At 43.0% G+C, this 19,016-nt stretch overlaps 1 protein-coding gene across 4 annotated transcripts in view; it reads left to right on the top strand.

Annotated features, from left to right (window-relative positions):
* The window catches only part of ARFRP1 (ARF related protein 1), a 301,101-nt gene that overhangs the window by 235,564 nt on the left and 46,521 nt on the right, over positions 1–19,016 (top strand). For all 4 annotated transcript variants that reach the window (XM_086932755.1, XM_086932758.1, XM_086932756.1 and 1 more), the window contains 3 exons: positions 13,584–13,677; positions 15,518–15,605; positions 17,121–17,203. In XM_086932755.1, the coding sequence (XP_086788881.1) occupies positions 13,585–13,677; positions 15,518–15,605; positions 17,121–17,203 (264 nt within the window). In that variant the 5' untranslated portion in view covers position 13,584. The remainder of the gene's footprint in view (positions 1–13,583; positions 13,678–15,517; positions 15,606–17,120; positions 17,204–19,016) is intronic.

The following is a 19,016-nucleotide window of genomic DNA, read 5'->3' as shown; positions in this document are numbered from 1 at the left end:
AAATTGATGATTGGTTTTTAAAATGAAATATATACACAAAAAAACGGAACTTTAAAGCAATGTTTAGCTAAACTGTTGTGTAACTTTAAATACCATTTCTTTTAGCCATCATTTAGTAAAACGCGCTTGATGCATCTAAATATTTACAGACAAACCATGAAGAATTAGTCATAAAATGATCAAATGCAATATTGTGGGCAATATAAAAATACATTAGGGGCCTGCGTCTTGAAATGAAAACATCACATTAGTGTATCTATAACATGTGGCCTTGCATTGTTCAGTAATTGTGACTTTCAGCAATTCACAAGAGTTTACAGAAGTAGAACTGGAAACCATACTCATACGAGACTTGCGAATTCCACTTATGCTCAAGCAAACATGCACCTAAATATTTGCTCATATGAACATCTGTTGGTGAATTGCAAATTTACTTTCCCTAACCCCCATTTTTCCCACCCTGGTAAATGTTTTAAGCCTGTCCTTGTTGGGTATAAATGTCCAACCTTTTCCAGTGTGGGTAAATATTGGAGATGAGGTGTGACTATCCTTAATCATGTTAGCTTGTGGGTGTTCATAAAACTTACAGGGCATTCGAACCCTGAACTACCACTTCCAGCCAATGTCTCAACCTCTCTATGTTGCCAAAATTAGGCAATTTGTGACCAACATCACCTTTTGTCATTATTTAATCTTGACACGAAGATCTTGTGAAAGACAGTAGCAAAATGCTTACTCCCTTACATTCCATTTCTGGTACTACAAGACCTGGCTGGCATTATCCCGGCTGTCAACTATGGACAATATGCACACACTGTGTGGACTTCTCCGCCCAACTGACCCGGATCTGGCAGTAGCAGCAGTATTTCTGGAAGCTGAGAATGTGTTTGAATTCCGAGTGTTAAAGTATATTTTCATGGTACTCCGATCTCTTGTCCTTGGTGAGGTTTTTGTGCAATGGATCACTTTGTTATGTAACCTGTCCTCAGCGCGGATAAAAGTGAACAGGTGTATATATCTGTGGGAATTGATCAAGAAAGCCTGTCCTCTATCGCTGCTGCTTTTTGCTGTAGCGGTGGAGCCTCGAGCCCCTGGCATCTGTAATTTATGAGCATTACTTGGAAAGCAGACCGTGTGCAGGAGGATGCCAGCTAATAGGGCCTATTTAAGAGGATGGCATCCTTCTTTATTTGACAGGCCTGATGTGAATTTGTCATCAATAGTGAAGGAGTTTCTACGATTTAAAGGGATATCCAGGCTGTATAAATTGGAATCAATTGAAGGCTTTCCCGCTGAAGCCCATCACAATCTGTTCCAAGCTGGAGGGCTTTCTTGATGCAATGTAGAGGTGAAGCTGTGAGGTATTTGAGTGTTACAGTACATAGGGAATGGAACATCACTCATTTGAGATAAATATGGAGTAGCAGTTACTAAAATACTGGATCAATTCCAAAGGTGGATACGGCTCCCTCTATCCTTGGCAGGTAGCATTGTCCTAATAAAGGTGAGCATATTTCAGAGGCTCTTATGTTTATTTATTATCTCAATACTGCAAGCCCAAACATTCTTCAGCAATATCAAGTCACCCCAGACCACATGAAGCAGGTAGGCAAATGCAAATGTTTGTTACTTGGGAACAACGCTTCCTTTAATATAAGTGTAGAGATGACAGTGGCTAATATTGAACTCTACTGTTTTTTAGCACAAGCCCATTTTACACGGTATCAGAACCACCTGAAGCCTGAGTTGCCACATTTAGCAGCGCAGTAGGAAATAGCTGACTGCTGGGATAACTTGTAATGTGACTGGCAGCCCGGCAAATGAACATGGTGGCCTGCATGATATGGATGTGGTGTAGGCTGGCACAATATTTGAATGCTGCATTCTTATACTCGCCTGAAGTCCCACTGAAGGACAGCTTGTGGCCGCCAGCGACGGCCTAACCTGAAGCACTATCACAGCATGCCTGAGTGGGACACACCAGACAGGCAGAAAAAGATCTACCCCTGAGGGGAAGTTTCTGTAACTGACTCAATTTCCAGAAATGGGCAGATGCCCAGTCTAGCCTTTTTTTCTGTGTTTTTGACTGCAGCAAACACCACAAACAAGTAAGCTGAACCACCAGAATGAATCTGTTATGTTGGGGGCACTGGCTCATCTTTTCTCTGCCCCGGACCCATCCCTGTGCATCATGTATCTATCGAGGGATGTCCACCCTAAGGTAGGTCCCATTGAGCTTGGACCTGTCGTTATAGGAAATGCAGCTCAGACTCGTCCTCAGCGAGCAGTGGTGGTACTTCTGAGCCCAAATGTGACTGGGATTCAGATGTATGTTGCAACACTGTACTACTTAGAACAGTGGCAGATTGGTTGCTCAGTGCTAGACTGTAGCTGCTGAATATCTATCCACCGTGGAAACTCGTAGTACTGATGTAAGGTTAATCATGCCATTGTTATGTTGTTGACCTGACTAGGATCATATTTATAGATCATATTTTCACTTTCCAGGCCCACTTTTGTAAATTCCTGCAAATTACTTAAAGTTGTCAATCTACAGTGACACATGGTCATAGACCTGTGGGTGTAGTTTTTGTAGGGCCATTATCGATTTAAAACTACCCATATTGTTTTGACCCTGATTCACCATAATTTTTTTCCCTTAAATAGTGGCATGTATTAAATTGGTTGAATTAAATAACATGTTAGATAAATTATATTTCAAGTTGTCCTTAAAAATGCTCTATAATTTAGTAAACCAGCCTTTGTTTCGTGGTGTAAATATTCTTGGGTACGTTTTATTTTGAGAGCGAACAAATAGTGCAGTAGTTTGGCAAACCTGTCTATAACTTTTGGGTTTTTTGAGTTTGCAAATATTTTTATGTACATATTTTGCTTTCAAAATGAAATCTCCAATCTTGCATCCATTCTTATGCATATATTTGCCTATATTAAAGGAGCATTCTAAATAGCACAAACTGTTATATTTTTTGGCCTTTTTCATCCATTGATCTCTTATTGTGCCCTTTGCATTTACAGCAAATTGCAATGAGCATACGGTAATTGGGGCATAGCGCATTGGGTCACCAACTTCAGCCATTAGCTGACTTCGCTGTTAGTCACAGCCTTCTTCCCTTTCACAAAGACCATATCCACACACAAAGTAGTTCCCTTAAGTGCCAGGGACTACGATAGCAATCTGCTTTTTGAGAGCAAAAGCAGTTTTAGGCTTTTAGCAAATGTTGTTGTTGTTTTTAGATCAAGATGGGTACAGAGCTTCCCCGAAATTTTTGCAAAAAAAAAATACCAAAACAAAAACAGCACAGACAAAGCCAAAAGGCTTGCAGTGAATGTCAGACTTACTTTACTTTGCCAATGCTTGTTCTTTTAATTTATTGAATCACTGTTATTAATGCAAGCTGAGCTTACACTGCCCGGTATTTCCTTGCCATAACCATAAACGCTTTTCGTTAATGAGTAATACCTAGCATTTTGAACATCTTATACATATGGATGTCAACTGACTGCTACAGGGTTTCGTTGCAAGATAAAATAAACGTGCAGGCATGTTACCATTGATCCATGATAATATGTCTTGGGCGTTAAGCACACCAGAATAGGCTTTATAGGTTTTTCTGAAAGAAAACAATGACATCTACTACTACTACTTCAGGTCTTGACACAGTACCTAAAATTGTGTGTGTCACTTAGAAGCACTGACTGACAGCATTGAGCATTTCACAAGATTAAAACATGGCTTTTTAACCGCTGAACATTCTGCTTTGCAAACTACTAGTAAGGACCTAAAAAAAATAAGGACTTGCAAAAGCACAATATTAGGCACCCAGAGATGAATACTGTGCAGTCACTTCCAGCAAAGACTGTTCAGCTTCTCCCCCCTGCCAAGAATCCCCTCCTTCCAATCTCAAGCAATATAAAATAATGTTGTCAAGTTGTAGCCTCTACGTCCTGAGAGTCTTCTACCCAGTATGTGTTGAGCCAGTGAAGATGCTCGAAGCATAAGGCTGGAAAGCGTTCTAGTTCTGAGCAGCGTCATCATTGCCAATGAGAAGATTGCTAATTCTCTGGACAGAAATTCCTTACACACATGAAAAAATGGTGAGCATGTAACAAGCACTGGTATACTGAAACATGCAGTGCTAATTAGTGTGCTGTGTATGAACGTGAAGTGGGGACATTTATACTGACATGCTTTCTACTTGGGTCAGCAACAGTCGGAGAGTCAGTAAAGAAAATGTTACTCAACTCGTAAGCATCTGTTCATATCGTGTAGTGCTGGATATTCATTTGCTTAGTATACTCCTGTCATCTAATATTGGAATCAAACATTTTCAATGTGTTTTTGTTCGAAGAAGTCTCTCAAGGCATGATTTGTAGTGCAACTCACCCATTCTTGGAGTACATTGCTCATTGGCAACAACTCCATACTTGATTATTTTCCCCCAGCACGTGATAGTATTTATAGAGTGTCAAAATAAATGTGGGGCATCAAGCACAAAATGCAATCAAATACAGAAAGCAGGAGATATGCAGTAGGGATAGGCTTCCATGGAGGAAGCTGAGCGAATGTGAACCTACAGCACTACACGATATGGAGAGATGCTTACAAGGTAAGTAACATTTCCCTTTCATAGCATGTGTGGCTGTAGATACACTTGTTTAGAAGAGACTGTAAAGTAGTGCCCTCCATAGGCAGTCGCTAGTGTGTGGATGATACAGATTTCTGAAACAATTTCCTTAATACTGTTTGGCTCACTATTTCATATTAGCATGCTAAGATGTCCTCATAGTAGTGCTCGGTAAAGGTGTGTGGTGTTGACCAGGTGGCAGTATTACAAATATTTGGTAGTGGGATGTTTCCTAGGAAGGCCATGTCCTGTTTTTTTTGCGGATGGAATGGTCCTTGGGTTGACCATGTAGAATGTTCTTGTCTTTATGATAGTACTAGCAGCCCGCCCCGGCGTTGCCCGGGGGCAGAAGGGGGCTGGGGGCTGCATTTTGAGTGTTTGTGTAGTCCCGGCCGGGCTCCCTGCCCGCCCCGACATAGGTTGTTTCGCTGCCCGCCCGCCTGCTTCCCGGCCACCTCCAGCCCGCCCCAGCGTTGCCTGGGGGCAGAAGGGGGCTGGGGGCTGCATTTTGAGGATTTCTTTAGTCCCGGCCGGGCCTCCTGCCCTCCCGCCCGTCTCACGCCTTACATCAGCAAAACTCCGACCCCCACTCCCGGGCCCCCGCCCACCCCGACATTGCCTTGCCCGGACCGCGGACCGCCTCCCGCCTCGCCTTACCTGAGCCGCTGCCCCACTCGTCACTCCTCGCCTCACGTCGGCCCTCGTCCCTGCTCCTCCCCACGCGTCATCACGCAGGTGTAGGTCGCGGTCAGCGCTGCGTCGCGGCCGGCGCTTGTTTTAGGGGACTACTTTTTTTTAAAACTTTATTTTTTTAATTTACGTATATTTTTTATTTTTTGCAGCCTATGTCCATCTACACACCCTGTGGTTTACAACAATGTATTGGGTGTGTGGATTGGCGCTGTGGTTCCCGAGTTTACCTTGCCAAAAAGTGCAAGTTCTCTCTTTATAATAGTAGTATAGATAGATATCAGAATACATTTAACTATCCAAATAGGTGTTCCTACCTTGGAGATGGTACCCTCTTTCTGACACTTTGCAAAGAAAATAAAGAGCAGAACGTATTTACGGAATGACTTGGTCCTGTCAATAAAGCTCATGTGAGTTCTTTCGACATCTAATGTGTGGCGTGCTCTTCCTGCAACAAAAATTGGTGCTGGACAAAAAATTTGGAGCTCTATGTTTTGGTTCAGGTGGAAGGATGATACCATTTAAGAGTGGCACGTTAGGATTAGTTCAAGAGCAATCCTAGCCTTGTGGACTTAGATGAATGATGAGCACTGGCAGTTCGGTATGCGTCCAAGTGAAGTAATGGCTACCAAGAAGGTCACCTTCCAGGAGAGGAATTGAAGGGGGCATTAATGCATAGGTTCAACTGGTGGTCTCATGAGCCTGGTGAGGACTACATTGAGATTCCACATAGGAGCAGGAGGCACTCTATGGGATAGCACTCTCTTGAGACCCTCTATGAAGGCTTGAACAGCTGAAATTCTAAAGAGAAACAAGTGCTGCCTGTTCTGCTTATAGACTGCAATTGCAACTACACGTAGGCGAATGGAGGTGTAGGCAGTACCTGCTTTTTGCAAATTCAAATGTTAGTCGATAAGATCATGTAGTAAGTAGGCTTTAAGAGGTCCAGGTTCTTAGAAATGCAGTGGCGTACAAACCTTTTTTATTTTGCTGCTTAACAAGCCCATGTTCTGGGCCTTCTACATTCCTTTTAGATGAACATACATTCCCATGGACGGTCGAACCTTAGATGCTGAATCGTAAGGTGGAGCTGGATGGGATCATGTGTCATTTGACCATACTTCTTTGTGAGATGGTCCGGCCTGAGCGGGAGTCTCTCATAAGTGTTGATGGCTCCAGGTGGAGTACCAAGGTTATTTGACCTAGGTTGGGGCTACTAGAATGAGGGTTAGTGATGTTTGCCTTACCACATAGGGAAGCAGTGTAAAAGGTGTAGGCTGATATCCCAGATCAATTCGTCCATAGTGCATTGCCCATGGATTGTGGGTGTGGTTACCTTGAAGTTTGGGCATTTAGCATTTCTGGGGTGGCAAACAGGTATATTTGTGGGCTGCCCCAACATTGGAAGTTCCTGTGTAGGACTTTGTGTTGGAGTTCCACTCGTAAACCTATTAATGTGTCCTGCTTAGCAGGTCTGCTAAGTTGTTTTCTAACCCCAGGAGACATTCCGCCATGAGGTGAATGTTATGGTGGAATGACCAATTCCAAATTCCCTGACCTAAATGCGACAGCTGATGCATTGTGTGCCATCCTGCTTCTGTACATAGTACACTGAATCATGAAATCTGTCTTGATGGGGAGTACTTTATCTAGAATTTGAGGTAAGAATGCTTTGAGAGCTAAGCGAATGGCTAGCGGCTCCAGATAAAATGAAGGTACCTTGGATGGATATGTAGAAACAAATGTCCTTGTGATCGAGCACAGTTTGAAATCGCCCTGTTGTAGGAGGAGTATGGCATCTTGCAGTCAGTTGTCATACAAAAATGTTCTGATAATATGTAGCGCTGTAGGGCCTCCTTAGGTCGCAGATGGGCTCTAAAGAGCCATAGGATTTTGTCTGAACTTCTTTTCGACTCTGGGTTACTACCCTTACTAAGACAGGATCCTTAAAGTGAGCTGGAGCAGATTTTAGCATACCTTTAAGCATGGGGCTGAATTTGATGATTCGCTCTGATTTAGAGAGCATCTCTGCAAGGAAGACATCCTGTTCCTGGTCCGCTTTGTGAAAGGCTCTGGCCCAGTGAACCACCTAATGATATGCCAAGTTGCCAGCCAGTAGTGAGGCATTCACTGGGCAATGGTCCAGATCAGAGTCACTTGAGGGGATCAACTTTACATTCATCCCAGGGATCATCAGTGGAAACTCGGCCTGAGGGTTTTTCATAAAAGTTCAAAGGGCTGCAGGGTTTACCTGGCTCTGAGTAGGAAAGAGAGGACCGTGAGTGACTCTGGTGGAGGCAGTGGGGCTCTGCATGGGCATTGTGGTGGGAGAGGAAGGGGACTGGTGGCTTTGTCCTAGCACTTCTTTGGTGCTAGCAGGGAAGGAGGGTATTTGGAAGAGTCTTCCCCCCGCGACCCCTCGAAGGCCAGACTTCTCTTTCGAGGAATGGTCTCCAAAGCCAGCGGTGGAGGCTGTTTCGACGTGATCTTGCCTGTAAATGGAGGGATAAACAGGTGCTTCTTCCTGGGGTCTGGTTCTTGTTGGAGCCTCTTGAGGATTGAACCCTCAACATCTTCATCTATAGGCATTGACTGAGGCTGCTAGGTCAGCTGGGCTTCCAGCTTCGATGTTGTATCAGGGTTCAGCTTTTGTGGGGTCTTGTGCAACCCTTGGAACTAATCTCGCTCAACAGCTTATCAGGTTGGACATCTTTGGGTGAAGGCTTGCTCGGTTTTGCTGATGCTAACCGGATCTTGAATCAGCAGGGGTCCTTGCCTTGTATTTCTCTGCGTCTGTGGTTGGAGCTTGATGTCCTATTCTCTTGGGAGCGGTGCTCTGCATCGGTGTAGATCTTCTTTTGGGACCCTGGCTTGGTGAAATGTACCAGAAAAAGAAAGGGGAGTGAATGCACTGTTCTGGGGGACAGCAACTACTATGTACCCTCAAGACATTACTCATGTTTTTTTAAGAAGGGTTCTCACTCACTGTGGTTTCTCTTGTGGCATGCTTCATTATCAAGTTCTCAACCAGATACAAGAGGGTATACAGCTGGGATCAACCTTGAAATTCAAGGGTGCTCTTTGGTGTCTTCTGGGCTGATCTATAATTAAAATTGCCTCGGGGTATCCTGCAATATCTCTGTGCATTTTTAATTTGTTTCATAGGACGGCTGGCAAGGGTAAAACGCAGGTCAATCATATTGGAGGACATTATGTACTTCTGCATTTGAGGTCTAGATGTTTCAGCTTAAGTACGCCTGAATTGGTCGGTTGGCTTTCATCAGACCCAGTAACTGGATCCCTACTTGTAGTCCTATTTGGAATTACTGGATCAATGCACCATACTCGGTGCCCTTCCATTCATACCCATGCATTCATTCTTGCATTCCAGGCTTCCTACGAACCCGCCTGTGGTACAATATGGTTCTTGTGGGTAAGAAGACAAAAGATTTACATTCATGTTGTTTGCCATCAAGGTCATTAATCTGTGTTTTCTGTGATGTGTTTTGTGAACACTTTATCCTAGTTTTTGGTATCATGCGAAGAAACCATGCTCTCCCATTCAAGTACTATTGTGACTTAGCTAAAACATTCTCCAGTAACTTATTCTGATGTGCACTGTTTATCAGCGAGTCATCATAAAGTAAACGTGCCAGCAATCATAGCATGATGTGACTGTGTTTCCAAAGACAATGGAACAAAAGTCTGGTTGCCCATTTATATCTTATGAATTTTGCAACACACAAACATGCAGGTACTTTCAATCCTCTTATATCAGGTCCCATAGGAATGCAGGAAGGGATCGGCCTTTTAGTCACAGTCTGCAGTGAGAACCTACTGGTGATGACCTCATCAATTAAGTATATTGTATCAGAAAGAAGAGTGGATGGCTGTGCTGGATGGGTTTTGCTCATTTATACTTAATTCTTCAAAGGTCCAGGCCTATTGTTTCACATAAACTCTCCCCGCTACCTGCATCTTGTTGAGTAAATACGGCAGAATGCTGTTTCTTAGTTTGTGGTGATCTGAGTCCTTATGTCATCGCGATTATACGCTAAGGGATTGTTTTGCCTCTTCTCCTTGTTATTGCCAAAAAGTACCCAAAAACTCTCACGCTAGTTTTCGGAACCCATTATTAGGATGTGAAGCTAGTAACTATCACCTTACTGATTCTACATTGTATCAGAAATCATTTATGCCCAAAAATATCACTGATGCTGGTTCTATGTGTTTCTTTTAAATGTGCTTGGCCTGATAAGTGTTTTAATTATATGAGCACACATTCCAGTATTAGGAAATAAGTTATTCAGTCTTCTCTGTCTCAATTTTCTCACCAGTTGTTACCTATGTTTGAATTTCTAGAGGTGACTGTTTCCTACTATACTCCACACGGGGATGTTTTCACAAGAATTCCTTTTATAAATGTCATCTGGTGTACTTGAATAATGCTGATTATGGCATATGTTGTGCAATGCCCAGATGTTGCCTATATCCATCATTCTGTATTGCTCTCATCTATAGATGTGCACATCACCTAATCTGACTCCTAAGGTGCCTCACGACCACCCTTTATCTGTCCATTAAGGCTCATGGAATCTCATAATTTATGCCCTGGGTGTGGGTATTGGTGCCATGGTGGTAAATCCACCTGTGCTCCTTCTCAAAGAATGCTTTCTCTGGATTCCTTGTGTTTTCATCCAAGTGTTCAAGCACCATCCACTTTATGTCCGCTGTTGTCTGGCCACTCTAGTTGTTGTTTTTGCACCTTACATTGCTCCTATGTTCCCCAATCCAGATCTTAACCTTTCTGCAAGCCATCCCTATATGTTGTAGTCCATAAGAGCAAGTATTTGTGTAGATTACAACGCAGAGATGGTACTTAGCGGCCGTAGACAAACTCACAACCCTGGGCGTGGTGTTGATGAGAGGGCTGATCATGGAGCTGTGTCGACATTCTCCATCTGCTTGTTGTCAGACTCTCCGGGGATGCTGTTTCCGGACTGGGTGTTGGGTTCGTAGCTAGTAGACTAGGCAGGTCAGCGTGTTATTTTTCTTAGGTGCCAAGAAGATCTTATTCCCCAAAGTTGCCCAGGCTTTCCAAAGAGCTCTGCTGGTACATTTTCCTATGTGGCCAACACTGTTCTGTTTGCTACATGAGTGTCTTCTTGGATCAGAAGCATGACTGACGAGGAGTCGTCGTGGTTGGGGGACATGCACTAGTTGCATACTGGTGTCAGTCCCATTACCCATGCACCATTTTCTGGCGAAGGACTGTAGGCTGGCAGTGGTTAATTTTGTAAAAAAATAAAATAAGTGCAGAGTCTCTCGTCACGAGGCAGCTTGCACCAGCCCATTTCTCCTGTTAACGCTGCCTAAAACAGAACCAACTACTAACCATGAAAGTGTGGAGAGGATGTGGCGTAATGGCCAGAGCTGCAGACTGCGGAGCTGGGGAACAAGGTAAGAGTCTTGGCGTTGGCTCAACATACTGTGATTCTGGGCAAATCACTTAATTATCAACCCCAGTGCTTTACTAGGAGATTAAGTGCTGGAGCGCAGCACTGGAAACCACTGGCTCAAATTAAGCACTGTCAGCAGTTCTCTTCGCCAAAAGGGCGCGAGGGCCTGGATTCCTCTGAGCATCAACAGCAGTCTTTTACGCTGCGGAAGGTGGGTACAAAAGTGCTGGAGCTTGCTTGAATCGGATGCGATGAGATAGAAAAGTAACAGAATAAGACTGACAAAAAGGCATTCAGGACACAATGAATTCTGAACCCACTTGATGCACGTCTGAACCCAATGGTGGGAAAAAACTGTCTAACACAAAGTCCGTGGCCATGCACAAAGTACACCAAGGAGTCATCACATTGCATCTTGTGACTAGAAGGTCTTCTTCGAAGAAAACTTGTAAATGTATATGTATCTATAGTGCTATTTAGTAATTTTTCGGATTCTTCTCTAAATAAAGAGCAATGGGACACAAAGAATGTATCAGTAAGTGCAACTAAATATTGGGTTAGAAGATGGATACAGTACTTGGAATTCGCATGCTTATTACTATCCAGAGCAATTGCAATGGTTGAAGAATATACAAAAAGGCAAGCTGGCCCAGATGTTTTTTCCCAAAAATTCATTCAATCTGTTTTCAGCAGATCAGAGATGTTATTTGTAGCAAGCTTTGTTACTGAGACTAAGAAAAGAGCCAGGAGTTGAAAGGGGAAATAATTGTTGTTGTTGTTGTTAGTAAAAATAGCACATTGCAGATTGGCCAAGATTCCTTGCATCCCTCATAATTTCTGTAGGTAGCACTGTCCACAAGCTGCTGCAGTAGCTGTAGTCTTGTGTTTATCTCCTAGACTTCACATGCAGAGTGCAAGAACGCATCTATCTCACATCCAATGAGGTCAGCTAAATACATTTGTTGGGTTGAGTAAGATATTAAATGTTAACACCTCAAATGATTAGTGTTGGATAGGAGGGACGCTGCACTTTGGGAGTGCTTAAGACACGGAACACTCCTGTGAAAATCTGCACCATCTCTCAGGTCCAAGATTGAGTATCTGTACGCTCCCTCCAGATACATGTGCAGTGTGGATATCAAAGGATATCCAGCGAACAATAACACAGTCTATAAATCGGAAGATTCCGCTATATTGCATTTGATCCTTACACAAGAATCCATGGAAGGGGCTGCCAGTGACACTGCACTGAATTGACAGTATCATAAAGGGAAGTGGGAGAACAGAACAGGGACTGCATCCTATCCAAAGGTATAGCGAGCTGAAGGGCTGCCCTTAAGAACTACTGGAAATGATACAACGGCAAGTTAACTTTGCCCCCTCTGCAGCAGTCTGATTCCTGTTGCACCGGATCTCGCAAGAATCACTTTCCTGCTTGGTTTCCAGGATCATTGAAACGTTTTGGGAAAGGATTTGCCTACTGGAGCCCTTATTACAGGAATTAACTTTTGTGGGGTGCGCAAAGAGCGGAACCAAATGAGCTTTTGAATAGTATTGTGTACTTCTCACCACTGGGTACTTGTGAAACTACCATGGAAAACTGTAGAACCACCTTGGGATTTGGCCTACAAGCTTTTGAAAAGAAAATGATCTACTGGCATTACCTTGGAAGAAATGAGCAAACGCCACATCCGTAGAGTTGCAAACACTGTCTGAGACATAGCTTGCATAAAACCGCAGAAGGCCATACACGTCTTCGGAAGTAACTTCCCTCTCTGTGAAGCTCACTTTCGTTGAGGGCTACTACTTTCCTTCTTGGATGATGGTCAGATTGATAAGAACTGTATTCTTTCTACTTGGCCCATCACTCCTTTGAGATTCAATCCTACACCATACATTTTGATCATATGAATGGGGTTTCTTCATTTACATTTTATTTCTTTTGTAACAGTTGTATACCATACTTAGAGTATACATGGGATGCCTTTAGCTCATGGTACTGCGACTAGGGTAGCACCAAGGTTACACACATTGAAACTGGTTCACCTCTGTGGGCAGTTTGGGAGGTTGGGCAATGCTCACATCCAGAGTGGGACATCTCTTTCCTGCTGTCTGCAAGGCACTTCTTGGCACACCTGTTGGATATGATACGGGAGCAGTAGCAATTCACTCCAGTGCAGGTTTAATATACAAGGGAACCCAAAGTAATGGCCAAGGACCATGGGTTAAGCTACTAATTTTATATTACAAAGGTCCTAGGTTTATAATGATATCTAAAGGATTAATTTACACAGGCTAAAAATAAAGACTGTGTTTTTTGCTTTAGTGTCCAGTTATTAATGTGCGAAATGTTTTCGCTTTATGTTGTCTATCTTCATTATTTTGAAAATAAATACTTTTAGGTCCGGCTGGACACTAAAGCAAAAAACACAGTCTTTATTTTTAGCCTGTGTAAATTAATCCTTTAGATATCATTATAAACCTAGGACCTTTGTAATATAAAATTCACTCCAGTGCAGCAGACAAAAACCCACTTAAATTAGGCGTCTGTGCCTAGCACTATAAAAACAAACCACTGCTTGCAGAATTTAACATCTTATGTAGAATAAAAAAAATGGCATTACCATGGCCTTTTATCATTTTTGACAATCTATATGTATTCTATTGTCCTACGCACTCTGAAGTTATTGGATTGTGTTTATTTTGGTGCTGTTTTAGACAAAGTAAATATATGATGTAAACTTAATGGGTCTAGGCATTGTTCTGTAACTACTCTCTTGTTTTGCAGGATGTATACCTTATTGTCGGGGTTGTATAGGTATGTGTTCCAGAAGGACGAGTACTGCATACTGATCCTTGGACTGGATAATGCAGGAAAAACGGTATGGAGCTTTGTTTAGCATTAAAAGTGTAGACAGAGATGTGATCTGGCTCTTTCATGTTACGCAGCATGCATTCGCGTGGAAAGTGCAACCTCCACCCTCGCTGTTTGTGTGGTGATGCACAGCTTTTATCTTCTTTCTCTTAATCCCACAGTGGGTTGGATAATGTGTGCATTAATATTTGTGTCCGTATTTGTGTCCACTTAACAACATTGTTAAAGTAAATACATAGAATGAAAGGTTACATTTCTATCGTATTACTTTTCTTACATTCATTATTTGCACTAGCAGGTTTGCCTGTGGAAATTAAAGCATTACCTTTTTTTTTTTGTTTTGTCAGCTTGAATAGTGTCCTTCTTCTTCTTTTTTTTTTTTTATTTTTTTTTTTTATATTGCCTAGCCAGTCCGTCTCAGTTCTTCCCTCTTATATTTTCTTAAATCACAGATCTTTCTTATTGTGACAATAACCTGCCTTGCCCCTTATTGGTGTCTTGCAGTTTGGGGAAACGTAGGGTTGGAATTCTCAGGCACATTACCCCCCCCCCCCGGTGCCTTGCCTTGATACTATATCATGGTCTCAGAAACTTGTATCGTGATTCCTTGGGGAGTGTTCCATGTACTGAGGTGCAACTGAAGAGTGCCCCCAACTTTCATAGTGGAGGCAGCCTCCTTGTCAGAAAGTGTGAATAAAGATTTGTGTCACCTTTTGTTGAGTTGGGATACATACCCTTAGTAAAGTATTTTCCGTCCATTGTAACTATGACACCTCTATGACTCTGTGAGCTGTATGAATGTTGGATGCACTTGTGCCTGGTCATGATGGGTGAGGGGTGGTGCAGTTTATGGGAATGCTGTGGTGATTGCACCTAGATGGTGGGTTGCCACTGGACTTCAGTTGTCGACCTTTTAGATGATGATCACCTCCCTCTTATCCCTGGGAAGACCACTGGTGCTTGGTGTTAAGTAAACACATTTGTAGCAGGTCAGCATGTGTCCTTTAGAAAGTTGATATTTGCATATGCCCTGACATGACTTGCTTTATGCATAAGAGCTAATGTCTGCCAGAAGCTGTAAATCATAATTAAACAAAAGTAATGCTTTTGTTGCAATTCCAGATCCAGAATCCATTTTCTGGCTTATTTAGAAGACCTGCAGCATTAGTCATCTGAGATCTCCCTACAGTGAATCCACAACACGTGGAGGATACTTTGAGATGCATTCCATTGCCATGGATTCTGAGACTGCAGAAGATCGCTGATACTATGTGGTGTCTTATCACCATCGAGATAGACAAGAAACATAGAAAGCTGTCCTTTAATGTAGTTCCTTCCTTCGAAATCATTTAATGTAGATCAACAATGGAGTGTCATGTCAATTTATCACTAACTGATACAATTTATTAATTGTGGTCTCGCACCAGTTACGAAGTTCAGTTTTGGTCTGTGCAGCCTGCAAGAACCCGGAGACCCAGATACACGTGCCTGCTCTCAGGCTATGCTGTCTGCATTGGTATCATGGATAAAAAAGATTACTGGAAATGATTTTGACATAAAGGACATTCACAAATGTATAAGTGTGGTAGTATTTCTCCATGTCCTTCTTTCTGTCCCTTGTCAGGAAACATATGTATTGATTAATGTGGCTGCAATTACAATATATTCTCTTTAGCATCTTCTGGCCCATTTTTATGAACCTGTGTTAATACTTATTCTTAGATGTATGTCATAGCACATATGTGCTCTGAGAGAACAGCCATTGGGTAGTGTTTGAAAACGTCTATGCTGCTTAAACCACCTTATCTTTGTGATCATTTTCTGAAGTCTTCCCGCTCTCCCCTCAGACGTTCCTGGAGCAGACAAAAACACGATTTAATCGCAACTATAAGGGGATGAGTTTATCCAAAATCACTACCACCGTTGGGCTAAACAGTAAGTGTTTGAAGACATTCCGAAGGCCTCAGAGAGTTGACTAAGTTGTACTGATAAACGCATTGTTCTATAACTCCAAGACCTAAAGTGAAATACTCCGTCCGGCAGTTCATTGGAGCCTTTTTCAGTTGTCTCAAGTATTGGAATACCAGCTTGGCTGATAGGTGCAAATGAGTCTACTTGTTGTGGCCCACATTTCTGAGCATAGTAGGCTTCGAATGCTTCAATATGTATAGAGAATTTTGACTGTGCGTTTCTACCATGCAGAAGACTGCTTCATGTGTTAGGACAGTTGACCTAGCTGTAGCGGGTTCCTATTAGTGGAACCCCAGTGCATCGTCTCTCACAGGAGAGGTGTGTTGACAGGGTTGTGTGTGGTTATAGTACTGGAAACTCCGAAGATGCCTTATGACAAAAATTCTTGAAAATGCAGAAATGTTGCTTGAACTGCTGTCGGAGATGGCAGTCTGTTTGGTCTCCACTCTTATCAATTATTAAACATAGATGCATTTTCCACTGCACTTGCTGTATTTACTGACCTCTGGTGTGATTTATGTTTTCTTCCCTAATGTTATTGATGTTACAAGGTCTTCTCAACCGAGAAGTTATTGCTACTCTAATTGTCTCCTGGCCTGTGTTCTGATAAAAAACTCAATTTGTCTTAATAGGCAGGGTTGAATCACTAACAAATTTTGCTTTACACTGGATTTTAATGATCACTTTATGATCTTGAACTTGTTAGCTGTTAATTTCCATCCAAACATTTTGTATTTTTTTCCTGTTCCACTACTACACTTTTCTCTCTTCACAGCGTGAACCGCATGAACGCTGAACCATCAACTTTGGGCATCTTTATCTTATATTAATAAGTGCATTTATATTTTGCAATCAAATCTCTGATCTGGGAATTTGTGTTTAGTGCGAATAACTGATTTCCTTGTTTACATTGACAGGCTATGTATTTAATGCAGGCCATAACCTTTAAGTATCATAGAAACAAACCTAGGGACCACTCTGTTTTGCATATATTATAAGTGAAACAAGGATTCAAGATATGCTGTGTCCCATTGATAGCATATGTAGGATGGGCAACATGTTGGATTCCACTGCATTAATAAAGCTCTATATTGGTCAAGTAACTATGGGGGATGGTTTTCAGTAATAATGTAGAAGAAAAGAGTTGTCTGCTCCATGGTATAAAATATCAAAGGTCAGATTTGAAGGTCACTATCATGCCTCTTTTGCATCAGTTCATTGGAAGACCAAGTATTTTTGCGGACGACTGATATGAAAAGGAGCAAAGCTGCAAGTTAGGGCTTATATATGGCTTTGGCGGTTAGGTCTTTCTGTTACTTCAGTAGGAAAGTTTATTCATGTTAGAAAGGAGGTGAATTGTGAAAATATGTTTATCTGCATTTTATATCCTTTCTTTTCACTAATGTCTATTAAAGCAGTGGTATGTTTGTGGTACCATCTGCTGCTCTTGTTAAAGGTTTTTATTCTTTTGTCTTTCAGTTGGCACAATTGACATGGGCAAAGCAAGACTCATGTTTTGGGATCTGGGAGGGCAAGAAGAGCTGCAATCCCTTTGGGATAAGGTGAGACTGCCAATAACTCAAAATAAATTAAATGCATAATTGAAGAAATTGTAATTTTGGGTATGCTATATCGGCTAGCTAGTGCCAAACCTTCAGTGGCGGTTTCTGGCTAAGGGCGTCGGGGCTCCGCCCCCTTTACTTTCACCTCGGTCAGCCACGATCCATTCTCTTCGAGTTAGGTTAAAAAAAAACACTGTGCACACACTGCTTGCAGCTTGCCAGTCAGTGAAAACTATTTCCTGAAAGTGCTGGCGCTGCCTGTGGGCTGGGCTACAACCTAATGTATTTGCCGGTCGGAGGACCCCACAGCCCTGAGGGTTGTGAGGTCATCAGCTCGGCAAATACATTGCTAAAAGACCAGTCTCCACCCCCTGAAGACGTGCGTGCAAAATTAGACCCGGGCGTTTTATTCTTAAGCCCTGTAACTCCGGAGCTGCACGTCAGTCAGGGAGTGGAGGGAGTGGTTACCCCACCCTTTCCCATTTCGTCACAGGGGTCTGCCCTGTGACGAGTTGGGAAATGGTTTGTCAGGCGGGAAGCAGAGACCTCGAGTCTGCGCAGTCATGAGTACTTCTGAAGACCACTGCAGACTCGAATTCATAGCTGCAAGGTGTAATTGGTGATTGTTGTAATTAAATACAGCGTGAACTTAGCCCGAGGGCTTTAATGTGAGAAGCAGAACTTTCGCAAAAGCAGACTTTTTTTTATGGCACATTGAGATTTAAGTGATTTGCCCTGGATCACAGGATGTTGAGTCCACCCTGGGATTTCACCTGTGCCATAAAAACAAATTATGAGTTCATGTAGAACTTGTGCTTCTCATGTAAAGCACTTTTATGCCCTCCTGCCAAGTTTGCGCTATATATAACTGCAAAAATAGACCAATGTGCCCTGCATACCCAAGCCGAACTTGGCCGAAAGACGTTAGGCGCTCTGACAGACAATTGCGAGTGTATTCCAGCCTGCAACCTTTCCCTATAACTGAAAGCGCAACAGTTCCAACATGGAGAGATCTAGCTGTCAAGCCACACGTGTCTTCCTGTCCTGTCGCGCTGTCAGGGTGTGAGCAGGGCCGGCCTGTAGCGTGGGCGAGCTGGGCACAGGCCCATGGCGACAGTATTCCAAGGGACGCACGGAGCTGTGCGCATTAAGGCAATACCAGCAGCAGAACCCCTGTCATCTTGCAACCGCCTTGTTCATGTCCCTGCCTCTGTCTGACTTGCCAGATTAGAGTTCTCTTAATTCTTTATGATTAGACTTTTGGGCAATGTTTTAACACCTCATTGCCCATTTCTTCGCTCTCCTTTCACCGTCTTCCCCCCTGCTGACACACACACCAACAGACCCATCACCGTGAGGCAGTTAAGCTATCTGTGATTTAGGTGAGCTGGGAAGGTCCCGAGGTGTTTGGATCCCCTGCTGCCTGATTTCAGTCTCTATCAGCAAGGGCGCCAAATTTCTCTCTGTCTAAGGCGCTATCTTAACAAATGCCGGCTCCGAGTGTATGGCTGCAGTCGCAACCTAGCGCCGGGATGCACGTCATTAACCGTCATACGCCCATAACCCAGAAACTGACCACAGCATGCCACTGGGAGTACCGGTACTCTCTTAACACAAGGAGAAGTCCCGGTACTCAATGGGAGAACACGGAGAAGTGTTGGTACTCCGTACCGGTGAGTACCGTCCCATTTAAAGCGCTGATAATATGGTTGTATGTATAGAGCACCCTTGGTGGAAATCCCAGGTGATAGAGGTTGCAGATTAGAGATGATTTGTAATGTCAATATTTGTCTAATTAGTTGATGTCTAAAGG

The sequence above is a fragment of the Lissotriton vulgaris genome, chromosome 7 (genome assembly GCF_964263255.1).
Source record: "Lissotriton vulgaris chromosome 7, aLisVul1.2, whole genome shotgun sequence".
Classification (NCBI taxonomy): domain Eukaryota; kingdom Metazoa; phylum Chordata; class Amphibia; order Caudata; family Salamandridae; genus Lissotriton; species Lissotriton vulgaris.
Note: the sequence above shows the minus strand (reverse complement) of the source record. Positions and strands in the feature narration are given on the sequence as shown.